The 20,063-nt window shown below is 41.0% G+C and overlaps 1 protein-coding gene across 1 annotated transcript in view; it reads right to left on the bottom strand.

Moving 5' to 3' along the window:
* The window catches only part of LOC308142841 (neurexin-3a-like), a 79,221-nt gene that overhangs the window by 25,641 nt on the left and 33,517 nt on the right, over positions 1-20,063 (bottom strand). The window contains exon 12 of the mRNA XM_080513431.1: positions 13,722-13,841. Coding sequence (XP_080369557.1) covers positions 13,722-13,841 — 120 coding nt within the window. The remainder of the gene's footprint in view (positions 1-13,721; positions 13,842-20,063) is intronic.

Below are 20,063 nucleotides of genomic sequence, written 5' to 3'. Positions count from 1 at the left end.
ACAGGAGTACATCGTCCATATTCTCCTGGTACTTGGTAGTTTTACAGTTGAGAGTCGATGTCGTCTATCATTGTTTATGTTACATTGTTCTCGTGTGTGTGTGTGTGGTTTCATTACAAAAACAAACAGCGCCCACTTGTGGCCTGGCATGCCAAGAACATCATTTTCAGAGTTTCTGTCATTCCCGTGTAAATGGAGATTATTTTCAAAATGGTGCTGCATAAACAAAAACTAAACTAAACTAAACAAAAATGGTGCATTTTCTCCTGAAATGTTGTCATGTAAACGAGGCAACAACAAAAAAAGTCAATTCACGCTCTCAAGTTATTTTAACAAGTTATTTCAGAGGTGGAAAGATTAATAACAACAAAAGAGCAACAATCAACAAATTTGTAGTTTGAATCAAAACTGATGGGAACTGTAGCTTGTTATAAGTTATGTTAGAAAGAAAAGAAAAAAAATTTATATATATAGATATAAAAACAACCTGGAGGCCAGACCAGGATTTCATAAACAAGCCAGCTAAAAGACATTTCTAGTCGTAACTCAAATCTTAACAATACTCTAAGCAGTGCATGAAAAGAAGATACGAAAAGGAAAGAATTATAGGATCCCAAAAAAGAGCTGAAAATATATAACTTCATGGGTTTGGCATCTCAAAAACAGCCGAGCCAAGTAGGAAAGTGGTCATTTATCAAAATGGCTGTTTTCAGCGCCATTCGGGCCACAACACAAGTGTTGCACTGAACACATTTCAACTGAGGCCACAAACTCCACGGATTAATATTTCCATTTGAAATTCTGACAATGAAAAATGATGTTTCGGAAAGAGAACAGTAATGTATATCTCAAACAACTGTCTGGGTATTGACAGGTCAACTTAGTTTTAACTTGGGTTTAAAAGGAGCATGAAAAGAACCTTATCTGGCGTGGGTCACTGCACAACATCAGTTGTTCACACGACAACGGAGTTTAAAGTGTCATTAACATCATCGACCTGCGTTGACAGTTACATTTCTAAAAACAGAGCCAACATGTCGCTATGATTTCACTGACACCATTTCCTTTAAAGATCATCTTGTGCATGAATTGTTTTGTTCTCTAATGCCACATTTAGGAGGAGCTTCACTTCGCCATCAGTCCAAACAAAACGACCTCTTGCTGCATCATCGCTGATGGAAGTGGAAGTAATTTATACCATTCATTGTTGTTGTGTCTTTTTTCCCCCCCCAGATTTCTGATTGGCCTGCATGGCTTTATGCTTCCCATTACACTTCCACCTATAGGTTTGGCAAGCTCATTGCAGCTCATAAAAAAGTTTTTAACCGGGCTTATGTAAATGACTTTTCTTTATTCTGGTGTGAACAAGCTATATTTCGAAAGTATAGAGTCTGACTATGTTAAAATGTGGCCTAAATTTGAGAGGAACTATTGAAATTATATAGATTTTTTAATTTATTGTTCAAATTTGGGATATGAAGCATCAAGCCAGTCCTCTCTGTATAGTCTGTACACTATAAACCCTTCCCCTGTACACGGGACATTTTCTGGTCTGGGCTGGATCGACGAGTATTTTTCCCGCTGACTGGCAGGTGCCAAACTTTAACATAACAGAAGTGTCAGATCTCCAATGACAATATTTGATTTCAAACCACAAACACTGCATCATCTCTTATGCAAGTTCTGTTTGCTTCGTCAGGGTTTTTTCTAATATAAGCCTGGTGGAAGGCTGTGCACACACTCAGTGCCTACACTCAATAAAAAAAAAAAAAGGAAGAAGAAGAAAAAGTTTAAGCCTGCCAAGACTCACAAGTTTCCTACCATTCTTTACTGCTGCACAGTTATCAGAAGCTAACTTCGGGGGGGTAACTCCCATTTTTATTCGGGGCTGCTGATAAACTGCATGCGGAAACACTTTGTCCTGGACGGGCAAAAGCATTCGTTTTCTCCCGAACTGTAACTCATACGTGCATTTACAGTTTATTACCACACCGACATCCAGTGCACCTGCCTCTCTCTTCCTCTCAAAGTGCCGCACTGTGATCTCTCCACGAACGCCGTGCGGGACCCTCAGCCGCCGGCATCTGAATGGATTTGTTTCTCAAAATTACACCGGACACTCATAATCTTAATCACGGCGTTCTTCTGCTTTTTGTTACTGTCAAGTTGATTCCCGCGTGCACGTGTGATCTTTCCATTCCCCGTGACATGACTTAATCCACTCTGACTCCTGAGGTGATGGGGATTTTTTATTATTTTTTTTTTTTAAGAATTCCACTTTGCTGGGCTGCGGCCAGAAAATGCCTTTGAGTGTTATTTCACTCGAGGGCATGAGACGGGGAAGCTGAAGATCACAGGGGCGACATGAAAGCGCCGATCCCGCCGGCCCTCCGTTATGGGGCTGGACAGGAAACCACACGTGTTGCGCAACCGTCCGCGAAGCGCCGACAAATCCATCCTTTCCGTCTCAGTTTTGTTTTTCGTCATCTCGCTGCATGGGAATCCAGAAATTGTTTGTTTAAAAATGTGTGTGGAATTTGGCAATATGAGAATCTATAAAAGAAATAAGTTGCTCAACGCCGTTGCAAGTCGTTGCGTCACCTCATTTTGCCGCCGTCAACAGAGTGGTTGAAGTCACTTCACAAAATCAACTTTACCACGGCTCTAAAGGTTTTGCATTGCCATGCATATGAATGTCTTCATATATCGCATCGTGTGGTTTTAGGTACAGATAAAGCTTTTTGATTGAAAAATCCTTGAATTATTCATTTTAGGTGTCATGTAAGACACGAAAGACGCTCAAGGAAATAAACAAACAAACCTCTCCCGGTTGAACTCTCAAGATTATCCTGTGTAGTTACATAAAATCCTCTTATTCACTTGTTTTATCTGAGGAATTTGTGAGTCTTCAGAAATCACTATTGTTGGTCACGGTATTTAAATTCTCATAACGTCATGTACGTGCTCTACCGTCCATCGTTCCATCAAAAATATATTGTCCCCCAGAAACAAAGCCCGTTTGTTCCATAGACGCTGGTTCTCAGACTGAAAGTCCGTCGAAAAATATTGTCGCCCGGAAGTGAAATGTTGATAATATTCCCATGACGATCAACAAACAAAAGCTCTGAAAGAAAATCTAGTTTCTAACTGATGAGGGATTCAAATAGCAGTATCTTTAACAAATGGTATCAAGCATTTTTGGTGAAGTACATAACAAAAAGGGCATAAAAGTAAACATGTATTACAAAAAAAAAACAAAATTCAAAAAAACTTCATCTTGCCTTTCATTTGTCTATAAGTATTTTTGATTTCTTCTTCACAGGCAACAAGGTTTTTGCAATTTTGACATGAGTTCTTCCGTATTTATCAGAAATGTCATCTGGCGGAGTTGTATAAAGTCAAAACCAGAGAGATTTCTGTTGAAACATGTAAAAGGTACGTTGGAAAATGCAACTTGCCTGAAAAGAAGAAAGCAAAATGTTTCAGAATTATGCAGACAACCTCACCAAAACAATGTTCCTTTTAGCAAAAGTAAGTTTGCCTCAAAGCTCACAGAAGTCGAATATAACCATAACAAAGAAAAAGTATTCTCACAACATCAAAATCTTTTCCCAAACCTCACTCGACATTGTTAACATTTGTAATTGTTTCTTTTTCACTAATCTTCAGTTTCCTGTGGGAACACCTCAGTCTTCTGCACTTTAGTAACTTCACACAGCCGTTAAGTCAGTTGGTCAGCATTAATTCAGCATTCAGATTGTAGAGCATCTTCCACTAACTAACTGATAGAACTTAAAGTGAATCTAATCAGTAAATCAGTCTGGCACAGTGCTGATGTTTCACAGCAACAATACAATAAAACAAGAACCAGAACCGGAGCATTGGGACGTCGGAATCAAGAGCAACTAGTAAATTAACTCCACTCCTTATTGAATAAGTAACTCTGGGCAGTCAAAATGTAGTATTTGTCCGTAACTTGCACAACACTCCGCGTCCGGTGAAGATTGCATGTCAAGGATGTCCTTGGTTTTGTGGGTGTGAAACAATCAGGGGGCTTTAAAAACAAGTTAATTCGTGGCTGGTCAAAATCTCAGAGGTGGCTCTTGATACAAACACAACAGTTCCATTAAAGAAAAATTAAGAGCCACAAAAGACAGTGCCTCAGCAGAAATATACAGCGAGGCCTGTCACATTAACATAAAGCATGGCCCTGAGAAATTATTAGCCCCCCTAATCTCGGGAACACTCAGACGCAGCATTGCACTGTTCAAATGACCTGTCCGGCGTGATGCATGGCTGTTTTCCCCCACCGACCGAAGAACGCCTGCTGCACCCACACCCCTGCAGTCTTTATTTCTTGCTCCCTTGCTTCTTTTTCTCCCCCCACCCTCCTCCTCCTCCTCCTCCTCCTCCTCCTCTCCCGCCCCAGATTTATGCACGGTGGAACGGTGAGGGGCAAAGATTACACAAACAACAGCCAAGGCACCCCAGCAAGGTGAAGGTCAACAAACACATTATCCTCCACTTATCAACAGTGTATTAACACAGCTCATTCCCTCCTTGCATTACACGGCGACAAACCGGGTCGCGTCAGCCTCTCCTGCCTCGACTATCTGCTGCGACCGGAGGAGGGGGGGGGGAGTAAAAAGAGCTGACAACAATATAATGACATTAGCCTTTATCTTCAGACTGCTGCCATCCCGCCGCCCTGAGACCCAGCCCGTCACAAACACCGCGAGTGGATTAAAGTTGGGGCTGCTGTGCAGTTTTATGGCAGGCACTTGGTGTGTGGATGGTTGGGGCGGCGGGGGTGTTTGAGAGGGTGGTGGTGGTGGTGGTGGTGGTTGGGGGTGCGGGATCAATAGGAATGATCTAGCACACAGCAGGACAGATATAAAGACCAGTGAAGGAGAAAATAGACTCTCTGTCACCCCGCCGATTGCTCTGATTGCCTGCCAGTCTGCTCACTTGTGACCAGCTGGCCCACCCCACGCGTGCCCAGCGATTACCTGAGAGGCCTCCTGCAAGACCCCCCCCGACACCCCCCCGGTTCCCTCTCGTGTGGACCTGGCACCACAACATGCAGCATGTCCCTCCCTCACACACCGACCGGATTTTTTCCCAAATATTCATTCCAGGACTGGAAGGTAAAGGAGCAAACATCCTGAATGAATCCAAATGATCACTTTGATTGAGAGATATTTAAAAACCGTATCGGAACTTTAGTCCAAAAAGTCATTAGACTTGACGATGTTCACGTCCCTCGTTTATGTGATTGTTGATTTCAACAAATATTACACTGTGTGGTAAAACAAACCCAACATTGACTCTACTTGAAATGTCGCACCACACACTACAAGCAGTACACATTCATTATACCAAAATGGTGTGCAAACCCAAGTCTTAAGCTATATTTACTCAGGCAATGTTGAAAACAATAAAAAAAAATATTTTCCAAACATTTTCCATTGTTAAATAGACCTAAGAATCAATGTGAAGGAGAAAAAAAAAAAAAAACCAGCAACACTGTGCATTATCTTTAGGATAAACACATACGTTACTTCAAAACAAATGAGTGTAAAATATTCACAAATGATAACATGAGTAAAAAAAAATGTGCAATATGATAAATAATTAAAATATTAAATAAAAAAAGAATAAAGAAAAATGCACACATTCTAACCTTACTATATATAAGCTTTCCTGAATATTTTCAATTATTAGTGCTGGGAAAAAAAAAACAAGCATGGAAATTGGAGTTTGGTGGCTAAATCAAAGCTAACTCACATCAAGTGTACGTAGACAAGACACTGCTGCATGCTTGGATAGCCAAAGCAGAGCAGGAGAGGAAAAACTGTGGGATCATCAGGAGAGTGAAAAAGCAAACAATGAGAGAATTACAGAGACACTGTGCAAAAAAAAAGAAGAAAAAAAAAGGGGGGGGGGATTTGTCTGAGGCTGCGGCAGGCGAGTGAATGAAACCACACGCTGTCCACAGGGATGAAGGTTTATCTAATGGCTGGAGGTGCAAATAGTGGGAATCAGAGCAGAAAAAAGGCTTATGATGGTGTGTGTGTGTGTGTGTGTGTGTGTGTGTGTGTGTGTGTGTGTGTGTGTGTGTGTGTGTGTGTGTGTGTGTGTGTGTGTGTGTGTGTGTGTGTGTGTGTGTGTCTGTCATCCTCTCTTCTGTTGAAATCAATTGCAACGCTGCAAAATTGAACTGAAGCAATCGTGTTGAATTCTGTAAAAATTAAAGAAGAAAAAAAAAAAAAATCAAAGGCAGGTTTTCTGTTTCTTAAAGCGACTTCAAGGTCGCAAACACCTCAGACATTTATCTAATATTTCTCAGTTCAGGGAATGCTAGCTACCTCCCTGCCATCAGGCTAACCTCAACGCCATGTTGTCGAGTTTGTGAAAACGTGCACCCGAAGGTCTCATTAAAATTGGCTTTATGTTGAGACTGTGGCCATTTTCTGTATTTACGGTTTGATTTTGGAGACATATTGATATACATCATCACACATACTCTCCAGCACAACAAAGAAAAACGCTAAAATCTAGGTTTAAAGGTCAATTATGGCACGATTTTACCAAAATTGAAGCAGATTGAGTTGAGCGAAATGTGGCCCCCTGTACTAAAATGTGCTTTGACACAAAAAAGGACACCCCTGGTGTCTGCGATGCTTCTCGGTTTAATTTTGAAGTGGCCACACTGTTCCACACGTTCAACCCCACTGAACCCAACGTCTTGGTTCAGGACCCTGGCGTGGACTTCCTGCCTGACCTTCTCGTGATACATTTCATTTGGCGACAGCTGAAGCATAAAAGTCACCACCTGTCAGGTTCTCTGCGCCGGGCTCAAGGGAGAGTTTCCGAACCGACGGCGGGAGGGGAAGACGAGCAGGAGCAAAAACATAGTACCTAACATCTCTCCAGTTAAATTGCTTTTTGCCCACAATTAACATTCTTTGTGTGTTTTTCTTCCATCACATAAGAGTTATTCTCAGTCTGACCCGTCTTTCAGTTTTCATTTTTAGCTTAACTTAACTACAATAACAAGTAATTAACCTGATGGTCACTTTGGGTTTTTTTCCTTTCAGAACTGACCAAAGGAAATGTGAAAGTGTCCGGCTGTTACATTTCCATATTGAGATTCAAACTGAGGATGTATCTCACAGGGCCTGAACCTTTATTTGCCATCCAAATAACCTGTTGAATCTTTTCTTATCCCGTGATTGTAGTGGGTTCTCTTGAAACAGCATGTCTCAAAAAAAAAAACAACAACCAAGTTCTTGCTGTTTACTTCACCAAAAATAATAATAAACAAAAAAAAACCAAAGGACGATTTTTCAATTGACTCAGTCATAAAACTTAAGTGGGCAATCCCTCTTCCTCTCTGCATACGCATGATGGATCTTCGATTTCCACGCGGGGGAAAGCCGCACACAAAACAATGATCTACTCCCCGCTTGGCGCCACGCTCACATCGCGGGAAACGCCGCCGTCGTATTTCCTCTCTTTTACTTGCATCCATTATTCAGCCGCCGCTGGTCAGTCATGGGATGCGGTTTATTGTCTTATGGCACCACTTCATCTCGTGTCAGTCTCCTCGTCATGAGGCCGCCGTGACGGACCCGTGACGGATTGCGGCCTCCGGCGCCGAGACTTATCCGCCTCCAAGACCCTCGACTCCTTCAGACCTGCAGCGTCGTGAACCACGGAGCTTTAAGATGCCCGGAGATGAGACGTTGATCATTCTGCACATTAGGATCATTGTTGCTTTGCGTGTCTTTTACCTTATGTGAGAGTTCTCGGAGATCCTGGAATTTCTTATTCTGATGTTCAGTCGACTGTTCAGAATTGAATTAGTGACGTTTAACATAAAGCTAACGTATTTTAAGTCTGAGAAGTAGCAGTAACAGACCAAATGTATGATTTTAAATGAAAGTATATAAAGAGAGGGGCATTATAAATATAGGTCAGATTTTTAAATCGGTCATATTATCCAGTTTTTCGACACTTTCACATGGTCTTGTTGGGCCAAATACGTTGTATTCAAAGTTTCTTGCCCCAAATCCAGCTTTTCCTGCATTTAAATATTGGCTCATAGGAGCTGCATTCAGAATCTGCTGTGTCTGTGTGAGCTGGACTGGCTCCGCCCACACATGCCCATCTTGGGAAGAGGAGGAAGTGCTTCCTCTCGTGGTGCCATGTGCCAGAGCAGAGCTGCCTGATTGTGAGAGGAGTCAAAGGGGATGAGCCCAACTTGATTGCGATTGGCTAAACTCCCCGATGACACTACATAGGGTTTGATTTCTGATTGGCTGGTCGGAGCAACACACTTTTAAAAAAAACTGAAACAAGCCAGGCTCTCCGTGGAGGAGAGACTTTCCTCACTTCTGGGGCGTCGTTCCAGGTATGGGGACAATTATTACTGTTGGAAAACCTTTACAAATTGTATTTTACATAATATGACAGCTTTAAAAACAAATGTGTACAATTTCAAAGGTTTGTCTCCCTTTAAATAGCAGGAGTGGATATTGATGAATGAAATCCCTGAATGGAATGAGTTTAGCAACAAAGACGAAACCAAACTCAAACAGCATTGGAAATCTTTTGTCTCCATAAATGTAAGTCGTTCACAGCCAAATCAGTATAATCTGGCATCCGGCATATTTACTTGTTCTTATCTGTTGATTTTCTTTTTTTCCCATTTAATTTTTTTTAGTTTAGTTTAAATGACGTTACTCCAACTCAGCATTTACTTCAAGAAGGTCAAACGTCATTTTAAGAAGCCATATCGATCACTGACGTGTGAATTTAATCACTATCATGGAAGTGAATGTCGCTTTTGGCAATGATTGCTTCAAACATTAATCTCTCGCCGTGACTCTCATGAAGCGGTGAAGAAGCATTTAACCAGCAGCCAACAGGTTAAATAGCGTAGAAACACTGTCAGACTGAGGCTTTGAGAGCAGACCTGCACAGATTAGCAGAGAGTCTGTGTAATGCCGTGACAAATCCTTATATATACAGTATACATAATAAGGTCCTGAAATCATCTGCACTGTGTTTTATTCTCAGACAGTTTGGACGTGCCGTGTACTCTAAATACTCAAATCAAAAGTCAAACCGTTGTGTGACAAATGTCAAAAACTGTCGATTACAAAACTCAATTATCAAACACAATGTGCAACTACATATATACTGATTGATTTCTAGTACTTAGAGGGAATGTACTTCTGATAAACGATATCCTCTGACATGAAGGACGTGTTGAGAAACAAATGTGGTGCGTCAAGGCTTTATAGACACAGGAAGCGAAATGATAATATTTTCGTCAATTTCCAAACATGAGAGCGGTGAACAAAAACACAAAGCAAAAAAATAGAAATTGTTCATGAAATAAAACACATTTTGCTTTGGAGCCCGCTAACATGCATAGTTGGAGCTTTTTGAAATAAACTTGATTTCTTCTACTTTGTCAAACGTCTCTTATAACCGTTTACAACGGACCACATGGCACAATCAACTACCGTCAAGCACTTCAACGTTACTGACATTGTAGTTTATTAATATTACAAATAAAAAATTAAAAAATCATGCAATATGAGACTGTAGACTCAATTGTACATAAACATTGTCTTCAGTCATGTAATTTGGACAGAATGTTTATGTTTAGATGTCTGAACCACACAGACCAGAAGAATCTATGGTGTTTGAGTAACTTACAGGTTTACGCCTCGTAGCGCCGCATTATGCAATAATGGTGCAATAAGTAATAATGTAATACATTTTCAACCCATTAATACACATCTTGCAACAATCTGCCACATTTTGTAATAACTCGTTACATTTTGTAATAACTCGTTACATTTTGCAACCGTTATTACAATATGTGGGTGTTCCAATTTGTTATTTTAAATAAAATGTCATAATTTGGTGCATTATGTAATAGAGTTTGTCCTTTATCCGTAGACACGGTTCTATGTTTAATAATGAGAAAAATTATGTCCGTCTTTGCTTTTTGCACGTGTCCTGCCAACATATGGTAGAACGCAGAGCTCTAAATCAGGTTGAACCTTTTAGATCACGTGACATTGCGGCTGCTAGATGTAAACTTTTTTTTTTTTTTAAAGTCACAAGCCAATTGGAATTTCCACCAGCCATTTCTGTTTTTGAAAAAAAAATGAAACCAGATTGTAAAGTACCACTGAGTGCATGTAACCACTCAACCTGCATTTTGTTGCAATATGTTAACAAGTTATTACAAAATATGGCAGAATGCTACAAAATGCTGCGTTATTACATAATGAGGTGAAAATGCATTACATATTGCATATTGCACCATTATTAAATAATGCAGCGCTACACACCTTTCTTTTTTAGCAACGTATTGAAGAGTATTTTCTTAAACCACTAGAGTATGAAATGAGTTAAGAAGCAAGAAGACCATATATTAAGTAGAAATCTATAGCACGTGTAGAGAAGAAGCTGTCTTGTGGTTTTAGTTGCTTTTTTTGGGTTTTTTTTGTTCCTGGCTGTTGAATTGGCCGTCCTTTCCCCAGCCTCTCTTCTCAACATGCTGCATTCATCTGACGTGAGATCATTGGTCAGGCAATGGGCCTGCTAATGAGATATTTATTGGCACAGTCAATCAGAAAACTCCAGATAAACATGTCCGTTTGCCTGCTTTGCCTACGCGACACATTTTCAGGTTTTAACTCAGCTGGTTGAGCACCGACTTCCCGCCGCCAAGGTCAGAGGGATTTACGGCCCTGCCAGGCGCTTCTTGGAAGCTTTTGTGTTTCGGCGAGCGGACATGGCGGCAAAGCTCGAAGCCAACCTGAAGCACGGAGTGTGTGTGCGTGTATGTGTGTGTGTGTGTGTGTGTGTTGGGGGAGTAAAAAAAAAAAAAAAACTTAAATCAATTTTTGGTCTGCAGTCCCAGACGAGAGGACAGCAGTGATGCAACTCCATGTCAACAAAGAGACAGCTGCCTGTTTCAAAGGAAGATCTGAGTGACTCTCTCTCTGCGTTTATGGGAACCACGGATGTGTGTGTGTGTGTGTGTGTGTGTGTGTGTGTGTGTGTGTGTGTGTGTGTGTGTGTGTGTGTGTGTGTGTGTGTGTGTGTGTGTGTGTGTGTGTGTGTGTGTGTGTGTGCGTGCGCTCAGACACTTTGAACTCGAGGATGTTTTCGTTTAGCGTCCTGCCCAGCCTCAATACACTGAAGATTTAAATATCACATTATATATGCATTTTTTTTAGGGGGGAGGGTCAAATCACATGTATGTAGCGCGATGCAGTGTGTACATCGTGTCCACATTGTGAAGCTTCAGCTCTGAATTTAGAAAAATCTCAACGGCATCCAGTCAGTGCTGTGAAATTTGAATGCCAATCTGAGAATGGGGGGACAAAAAAAGTGATCACAGCAGCTGAACACCTTCAGCTTCGATATTCTTATCTGCCTGAGCTGGAACCGCGGCGTAACGGTGGCAGCAACAAGTCTCGCGCACTAAAGTCTTCAAATACCGCTAATTGCCAATGTTCATGTACGGTTTCAAGGTTTACCTCCCATTTGAGAGCCGTTTTATCATTTCTATGTTTACAATTAGATATATTGCTCTTCGTTCTAGGACCTCAGAGTCCCGGGGGTCAGAGGTTGGTGACATGGAGTCTGACTGGAGCCTGACGTGGAGGCGGCCACACGGGCAAATGAGGGAAATGGAATTTCCCCGTGTGGATTAATGAAGTATGATTAGTTTTAGTTTAGAGGAGTTGGAACAGGGATGTTGGTGCTGTGGTGAACATCCATACAACCACTTGAGACTCAACATTTTATGGTTTTGAATGATTAATTCCCTTTATCTTTAAAACACTTTTTAATGTTTTTAATAACAGTAAAACAGTCTAGACTGCATTACATAACTTAACAGAGATGAATCTAAATGCAATGCAATAGATGGAAATATCGTCGCTCCACAACATGCGCCAGAATAACCAACAAACTAATACAAAACAAGTTTTTCAATCAAGCGTTGAGACGGTCACTAAATTCAAAAACGAAGAATCTGCACTTTCTTTCCAAATAGATTCATATTTCATGTGATGCTTATTCTCAGGACTGTTTGTGCTCATGCTTCTCTTTCTTTGGGGATATAAAGTTGGTGGCGCTCTGCCCTCTAGTGGTCAACACTATGTATGCATTTCAATCGAGGACAGCTCATCATTTCACTCCACAGTGGTTATTAGTAGAAAAGAGTCCCGGCATTATCTTACAGCTGCAAGAATCCTTGACAAGTTAACAACTAAACTAATCACTTGATTCAAACGGCTTAATTCAACAGCGTTTCAACTCCCTAATTCTTTACAGGAATTGAATCGCTTGAACAACAGAGAGGTCAAAGTTCATGACTAACTGAGAAGTGCTAAAGATTCAGATTTTTTTTTTTCTTTTTCTCTTAAAAAAAAATCCATCTGAATATTGAAAGTGGGACATTCCAGCTTGGACAGTTGCAATTCATTTGATTTGAGGCTGTAATAAACTCATCTCCACAGGAAAGTATGAAATGTACGAATGTATTCTCTCAAAATGCAACTTGAGGTTCGTTAGCGTAAGGTCCGCAAAGGAAGCTTGTTTTTGTTCAATTTGGACAATGTGGGGGGGGTTTGCGTGACATCACCATGTCAAAATAAACTTAATATATCTTTAAAACGTCAGAATCACTAAATTAATTCCTGGGGAAATTATTTAGCAATGCAGCACAATATTTTCCAGCTCGAAGATTGGGACTATTTCCAGGGAGGTTAGCGTCCTCGCTGCCTACAAACTGTGGAATGGATTTCCTGACTCATTACTCCGCGTCTCATTGAGACCCGCCGCCGTTCAGGAAATCCATTCCACATTTTGCAGAGCAGCGGAAATCCGGACACGAGACCGGTTATAAGACGTATTTCGCCATCACTGCAGACGTATTGTGATAAATGAGTATATCCAAAATATCGTCACATCTTTAATGCACTTTTCTCCTCTATTTTCACAGTCACAAGTCCCTTCATGTCTTGTTTAAGCCTCCGTTTACTGCTCCATTGTCATTTTATGCGCGTCACTCTGCTGCTTTGCCAGGTTTTGCATCCAGTAATGGCTACTTCAAGCACTCTTGAGGACGCTCGACGTGCATCAGCATCCACAACCTGCACTCACTCCCGACACCCCGCGCAACATAGGAGTCGAAAACTGCTCCCACAAAAACAGCCAAGTCAAATAGCCATGGTAAGACTCCCCCATGATCCCTCTGCTGGATCGACATTCGGTCACACACGATCCACTTTTCCAGTAAAAGTGATGACTCAGCGTGGGAGGAACTCGCCAGTACTCTCTGAGGCCCTGACATTTTTTTTGCTTTCACACACAAACCTCCTATTTGGACATGTGCAACATCCAGCAGCTATTGATAAATGATTCGAGGTGAAAAACAACAACAAAAAGAATGCTGATTTACAGTGATGGAAATCCATTTCTTATAATAAGATGTATCAGAGTGATGCCAGGGAGCAAAGAGAGAGAATATTGTTTTTTTATATTACCCAACAGTCCTCCTCAATCTGCACATGCATTGTTTGTGTCAAGTCACAGCTGCAGAATCAAGCAGCCGACTGTGAGAGCCAATGTGTGTGTGTGTGTGTGTGTGTGTGTGTGTGTGTGTGTTCATCACTCACGGTCATTGCACTGCGTGCCGGTGTAGGAGGTCATGGAGCAGTCGCAGGTGTAGTTCTCCCACTGCTGGATACAGATGCCCATGTTGGCACAGGAGTCCTCCTGACAGGTGGTGCTGGGGCCTGCAGGAGTTCACCAACCACACACACACACACAGAAACAGGATTTAATAGAGCACAAACAGTGGACGACTGATAAATCACTTCATATTTGTTAACAAGCAAAGCTCAAATGGCCAATGTAAGAAGATTCAAGCACAAAATAGCATCATTTTATTAATTTAATGGCTTTAGATGGCCACTATCGTACACACGTCTGCTTCACCTGCTCTTATCTTTTTGAATGTGACTTCTTTTTGCATCCACATATAGTATATGGCCTTTTGGAAATATTCCATCATCTATTTAAATATATCAGTTTGTTTGTTTTTAAGAGTAAAAGTTGCTGTTTCTATATTTACAATTGTCCAGTGTTGTATTTCTATTCCATATTGAGTTCTGTGCCATTAATAAATACCGCCTTGTCATAAATTCACTGGGATGTGAAATGGAACCCTTCCTCAGCATAGAAGAAAAGGAACAAGCATAAACTGTATACCGTGTTTCAGATCTCAAAGTATGTAAATCTCATGCCAAATGGTAATCTCAGCAAATTACTAAAGCAGAACATTTATTCGATATTAATGCAAAACTGTGACTATAGATGATAAATGAAGTAGATAAATAAATCATATCGAGATCTTCTCAACTGATTATCTAAGACTTGGCTTTTTTTGTTTGTTTAAAAAAAAACACAAATTTTTTTTTACTTCTTTTCTGTGGTCAAAGCCAGCTCTTGATGATAATGGCTTCCTGCCTTTAGAACATAAGGCTCACGTGCCAAAACCGGCCCACACGATGTTCCAACCCGGACACCAAACCAACAAACCAACAAACCAACAAACAAATTGTACGAATTTCAAAGCAAGCATCAGATTTGTTAAGAGTACACAACACAACACTGAGAGCTGAGCTGAGATATCAGCATGGAGGATAACTACCTCATGTGATGTGATGGAGTTCCAGACAGTCCACCTGCAGGAATGTGTGTTTTGCCAAACAGGAAGTGTGTCGCGCTATATCGGGTCCCCCGGGGACACAACCCCGCTTCACTATATTTCCTTTTACAGAACACCTTATTTCTATCAAACTATAGCCTCAACCCTGTGGGGATGTAAAAACAAATATAATACTACAGTTCTTTTTTTTTTTTTTTGACATTTCACTGTATTGTGCACCAGAAGGTTTCATTAAAATTGGCTTTATATTGGGATTATAGTAGTTTTCAGTAGAAAGTTCCATCACATATACCGTAGAAAAACTTTTAAATTTAAAAGTTATTATTATTATTATTATTATTATTATTATTATTATTATGGGACTATTTCACATCTGCTGTTTTACCCCTATAATATACAAGCAAAGAGCAAAAGTAACACGTAAGCCCTTTGATTTAACTAAAGAAATGACCCTTGACCTCTCACATGAAGCCCAAACATCTGTCCAACTTTAAGTTCTAACTTATTCTAATGTGTCTTTGTGATTTTTCTTGTAGAACGCCGTGGAAAGGTCAAAAATGTTATTCCATCTGTTACGAAAGCCTCCTCCGATTTGTTCTTTTGTAAAAACCACATCCCGGAGCTGCATATAAAAAGTGTGCGTTGGACATGTGGTTGAAATGGTGCGACTGCTGTTTGTACACATGCAGCGATGGTCCCCCTTTTAGTCGTCGCATGTGAGCTGGTGAAGAAAAAGAGGGGATCAAATCTGAGAACATTTGATAAGAAATGTTTGGGTTTTTTCTATTGTTCTATCTGTAAGGCAAAAAAGAAAACCCAACAACAATATAATCAGTAAATTTGTTGGGTTTTATTGATCGATTTTGGATTTTTTCATTGAAAAAAGGCATGAATGTACTAGTTTAACACATCCGATTAAAAAAAAAGAACTTATACCCTGTAACAAAGACATTTTTTTCTCATTTATAGTTTATCTTTTTCATTGTGTACATTTTAAGATTCATAGTCTATAAAATGCAAAACTTTAAATACTAGCAACTTTGTGTATGTGGACTTGGATTGTCTTCGTGATAATGGACACGTATAGATAAATAAGTTTCATTCCTCACTTATTTAATATTATCCTGCTGTTGTTGCTCGACCCTGAGGTGCTTCAGTCGCCCCCCCCACAGAGAGGCCCGCCCCACTCAGCCTTAATGAGACAATAAAGCCACGGCTGTGTTCTCACACTGCGTCCTTACCTTGGTACACTGTGTACACCAACATCCCCCCCCCCCCCCCCAAAAAAAAAAAGAAAAGACGTGACATTGAGCCTGTGCCCATCGTGTTGACGTGGACGTGTTGTGCTCTGAACAATGTTGAATCGAAGGTGACTAAAAGTTCAAGAACATGATGTTTCCAGATGGGAGAATCTCATCCAGCAAGGGAGGCTCAACACTTCATTTATTTTCTAAAGACAGAACGTTCTTTGTTTTTTGTGCTGCAGCTCATATTGTGGGAAAGCAAGTGGAGAGGGAGGGGGGGGGGGGGCTCCAAAAACAAGCGATGACCACTCACTATCGCTGCGTCAGCCAGACTTCTCCGTGCAGTTTGCATGTTCCTCCCACCATCCATCGGCGAGCCCGATGGGTTCCATCGATGACGTGTGTGTGTGTGTGTGTGTGTGTGTGCGTGATTGACTTGTAGCTCGTACAGGGTGTACTCCGTCCCTGCTGGGAATTGATGGTGGCTAAGTATTAAAGAACATGATTTTTCCAGATGTGGGACTCGTATTGCACATGGGGAGCCGAACAGAACTCCTTCGGTGAAGACCGCAGCTCCTTTTGTTCTTCTTCTGGAGCTCAGCTGCGACGTGCAAGTGGGAAGCGCTCTCTCCGTGACGTCTGACGGCTTTACGAGCCACAACAGTGCGCCAAGCGGTTTTCATGACTCAGGACGGAGGAATGAAAGTGGAAAAGTTGTTTGGCTGCTCTCGACTGTGTCGGACAAAATAGAAAACAAAAAAACATTTAAAAAAAAAAGGCCGAGGCCCTTCCTGTGTGGAGTTTGCATGTTCTGCTTGTCCGCGGCTCATCATCGGTCCGACGTGAGCTCTGAAAGATTCCTGTTCTCCTTGTCCTAATCTGAGAAACACTAATCTGCTCTGAAACTACAGCAGTTAGCTTGTGTTTTTCTCTTTCCACAAGCTGATATTAAGTAAGAGCACAACATCACAGCCACATTGTGAGCTTGTAAAGACGTCCTGCTGAAAGCTGCAAGCTGCTGCACATACAGAGATTTGTTTGTTTATTTATTCTTTTTTTTTTGACAGTTGACTGTATTTTGATGAAGGGTCATCGCTGTAGTGGTCAAGGCCTCACGAAGGTCATTTGACAGCGCAGCTTTTAGAATGTGTAGTTGAGGTTTGAATAGGATGGACCAGCTCACACAGACACAGCAGATTCTAAATGCAGCTCCTATGATCCAGTGTTCAAATGGCTGGAAAATCAAGAAAAAGCTTTGATTGCAATGTTTTCGGACCAACAAGAATGTGAAAGTGTTAAAAAGCTGTATAATAAAAATCCTCTCAATAAGGGGTGTGAAATCCTTCTACCTTCAGGGGACATACTATAATAATGCATTTCATCTTGAGTGGGCCAGAATAGTGACCTGACAATGTTTTAAATTGAAGCTTTAAAGTATTTCTTCGTTGTGGCATAGAGTATATACAATGACAATGTCGGTATTTTCACAAAACTAAACAATTACTGACGGAAATGACTACAATCTCAACATAAATCAGATTTTACCGAAGCCTTCTAATCCAAAATGCAGGAAATCGTCAAAAAAAAAAAAAGTCCAATAGCTGTTGCACTTTTACACACTCACCCCGACGCTTTGGCTGTGGGGATAATTTGATAGCAGCACCGTAGCTTTTGTTCATGGCAGCATCAACAATATCTCTGGTCAGATCTCAGTGTTGTGTCGTTTCTGCTACCTTTAAGAAATTAGTTTTAAAACATTTATGTTTGGCCGGTTTGGAGCCTCTTGTGGGCCAGTTTTGCACCACGGGCCTCATGTTTGACACCTGTGATATGAATGCAGGAAACTATTTCCCTATAAATGTGGCTTACTTTCTTTAAGAAAAATGGCATAAAACTGTAATTGGTTTCATTCCAACTACGTCCTGTCTTGTTAAAAAAGTCATTTTTAATGATGTAATGCACTAAAACAAAGAAGAATCTTTGTAATTGCCAATAATTTGTGTTTAAAGGTTGTTATTCTGTCATGTTACTGGGACTGTATGAGGACATTGCAATGATTTAAATAAACTCTGGACTTATTTGATATTTCTTCACGTTATACAAGATCTAAAACACACCGATATGTAACGGTGAACATTTCCCCATGTGGCCAGTCCCCCTTTTTTTTAAAGCTGTGAATTAAAGGTAATTCACCATTCAAGAACATGTTTTTTCCAGCTGTGAGAATCTTATCCAGCAGGGGAAGTGAAGCACGTCATTTATTTTTTAAGGACAGACGTTCCTTTCTTCTCCGCGCAGCTCAGCTGTAGCGAAGACAGCGGGAGCCGCTTCACGTGTTGTCTGATGGCTTTACGAGCCACGACCGCTTGCGTCAAAACCGTTGCACAACCCCTGAAATGAAAACCAGGGCGGCGCGGCGCGGAGAGGCCGCGCGCGGGGGCCTTACTTGCGTGGAGCCCGCATGTTCTACCTGTGGCCGTTATTGGGCTTTCGGCAGTTTCGCGCTGCAATCCGAAGACGTGGCGTTTTGCGGTGGACTGGCGGCCTGCCCGTGTTGTACTCTGACCTTTTGCCAAAGAGTAGCCGGGATTCCTTCCAGCTTCCTGCAACTCGCAGGACTTTTTCATTCCACAACGATACAAAACTGCAGGAGTCGGATGCACCTGCGTCATCCGATTTGCTGTGACAGATCAGCGCTCGGCACTGGAGGAGACGGCCCGTAAAAACCCGAGCGAGAATGCATCTTGATGTCATTACTCCACATTATTCAGTTTGAGAGCTGATATTATCTTTTTGTTGACGTGTCTCTGTGAGACGAGTGGACTGCTTTGAAGTTACACATGTTGTCTTCTCATAGGACGGCCATTTCTCTTCTGGCCAGACTCATGACAGCACTTATGTTTTATTCATGTTTATCACCATTACAAAGGATAGTTTTTGACTGGTGTCCACCCCTTCCCAGTGTATTGAACCCCCTCTCCCTCTGTTGTCGGCTTGTCTGGTCTCCATGTCGCTCTCGTGTCTCCTGGACTTCTGTGCAATAAACCTGGTTTTATGGAACTCGGTAAGTCTGCGTTTAGGTCCCTCCTGTAATTGCCTGACAAATACATTTCGATCGTTTACATTCATTGAAAATAGTTAACTTACTTGTGGAGGATAAACTCAGGTGGCCATATTTATTGAATTGAAATCGGCTGCATGTTCAGCTCAATGATTTAAAAAAACTATATATATACATATATATATATATATATAATTCCAACTTCTAACAATTTTGACAATTTCCAATGAGAAGATTTAAAAATTCTAAATAAAACAAATTAAAAAAATACAATGCATGATGATTGCATGATGGCGTCTTATAAGTCAATTAAATCTGATTCTTAAGAACAACTATATTTAATTAATGATGTAACTGCTATATAAAGGTTTTTTTTAAAGGACTCCACTTGCAATATCAAGAATGACCACCAAGTACACTCCCATAACCAATATGTCTATCACTTTTTCTTTTTAAACAAATGGTGGTAAAACAATTTGATCACCTTTATTTAATGTATGTACAGGTTCATGCAGACCATTTTTGACACTTATTGTCAAAAATACAGATAATAGTTCTCCAGGAGTTCTAGTATGTTTCCCAAATATCAAGTGGGAACTTACCTGCTTCAGGTACACTGATCAACCAGGAATTCAGATGATTTGAAAGCTTTGTTGCTTGTCCAGATGTTAAAAATGTGGCCGTATTTGTAATTCGAAAACCACTGATTATGTTCAGGGTTTCACACCGTAGTGCATAATTGTGTAAAGATGACTTGTGGGACGATGTGATAGGCGTTGTCCAGCGGTGCGGCACTTCCATCTAGTGATGGTGCAGAGTATTGCCGCTGCCTGATCATAAATGGGCTGCGAGGAATAGCTGAATGACTGAAGAAACATGTAATGGAAGCTTGTAATGAGATACAGGAATGAAGGAAAAAGCAGTTTACATGATGACTTATCAGCTCATCGGAATGCATAAAGAAAAAGAAAGAAAAGAAACT

This window comes from Blennius ocellaris (genome assembly GCF_963422515.1).
Source record: "Blennius ocellaris genome assembly, chromosome: 17".
Lineage (NCBI taxonomy): Eukaryota > Metazoa > Chordata > Actinopteri > Blenniiformes > Blenniidae > Blennius > Blennius ocellaris.
Note: the sequence above shows the minus strand (reverse complement) of the source record. Positions and strands in the feature narration are given on the sequence as shown.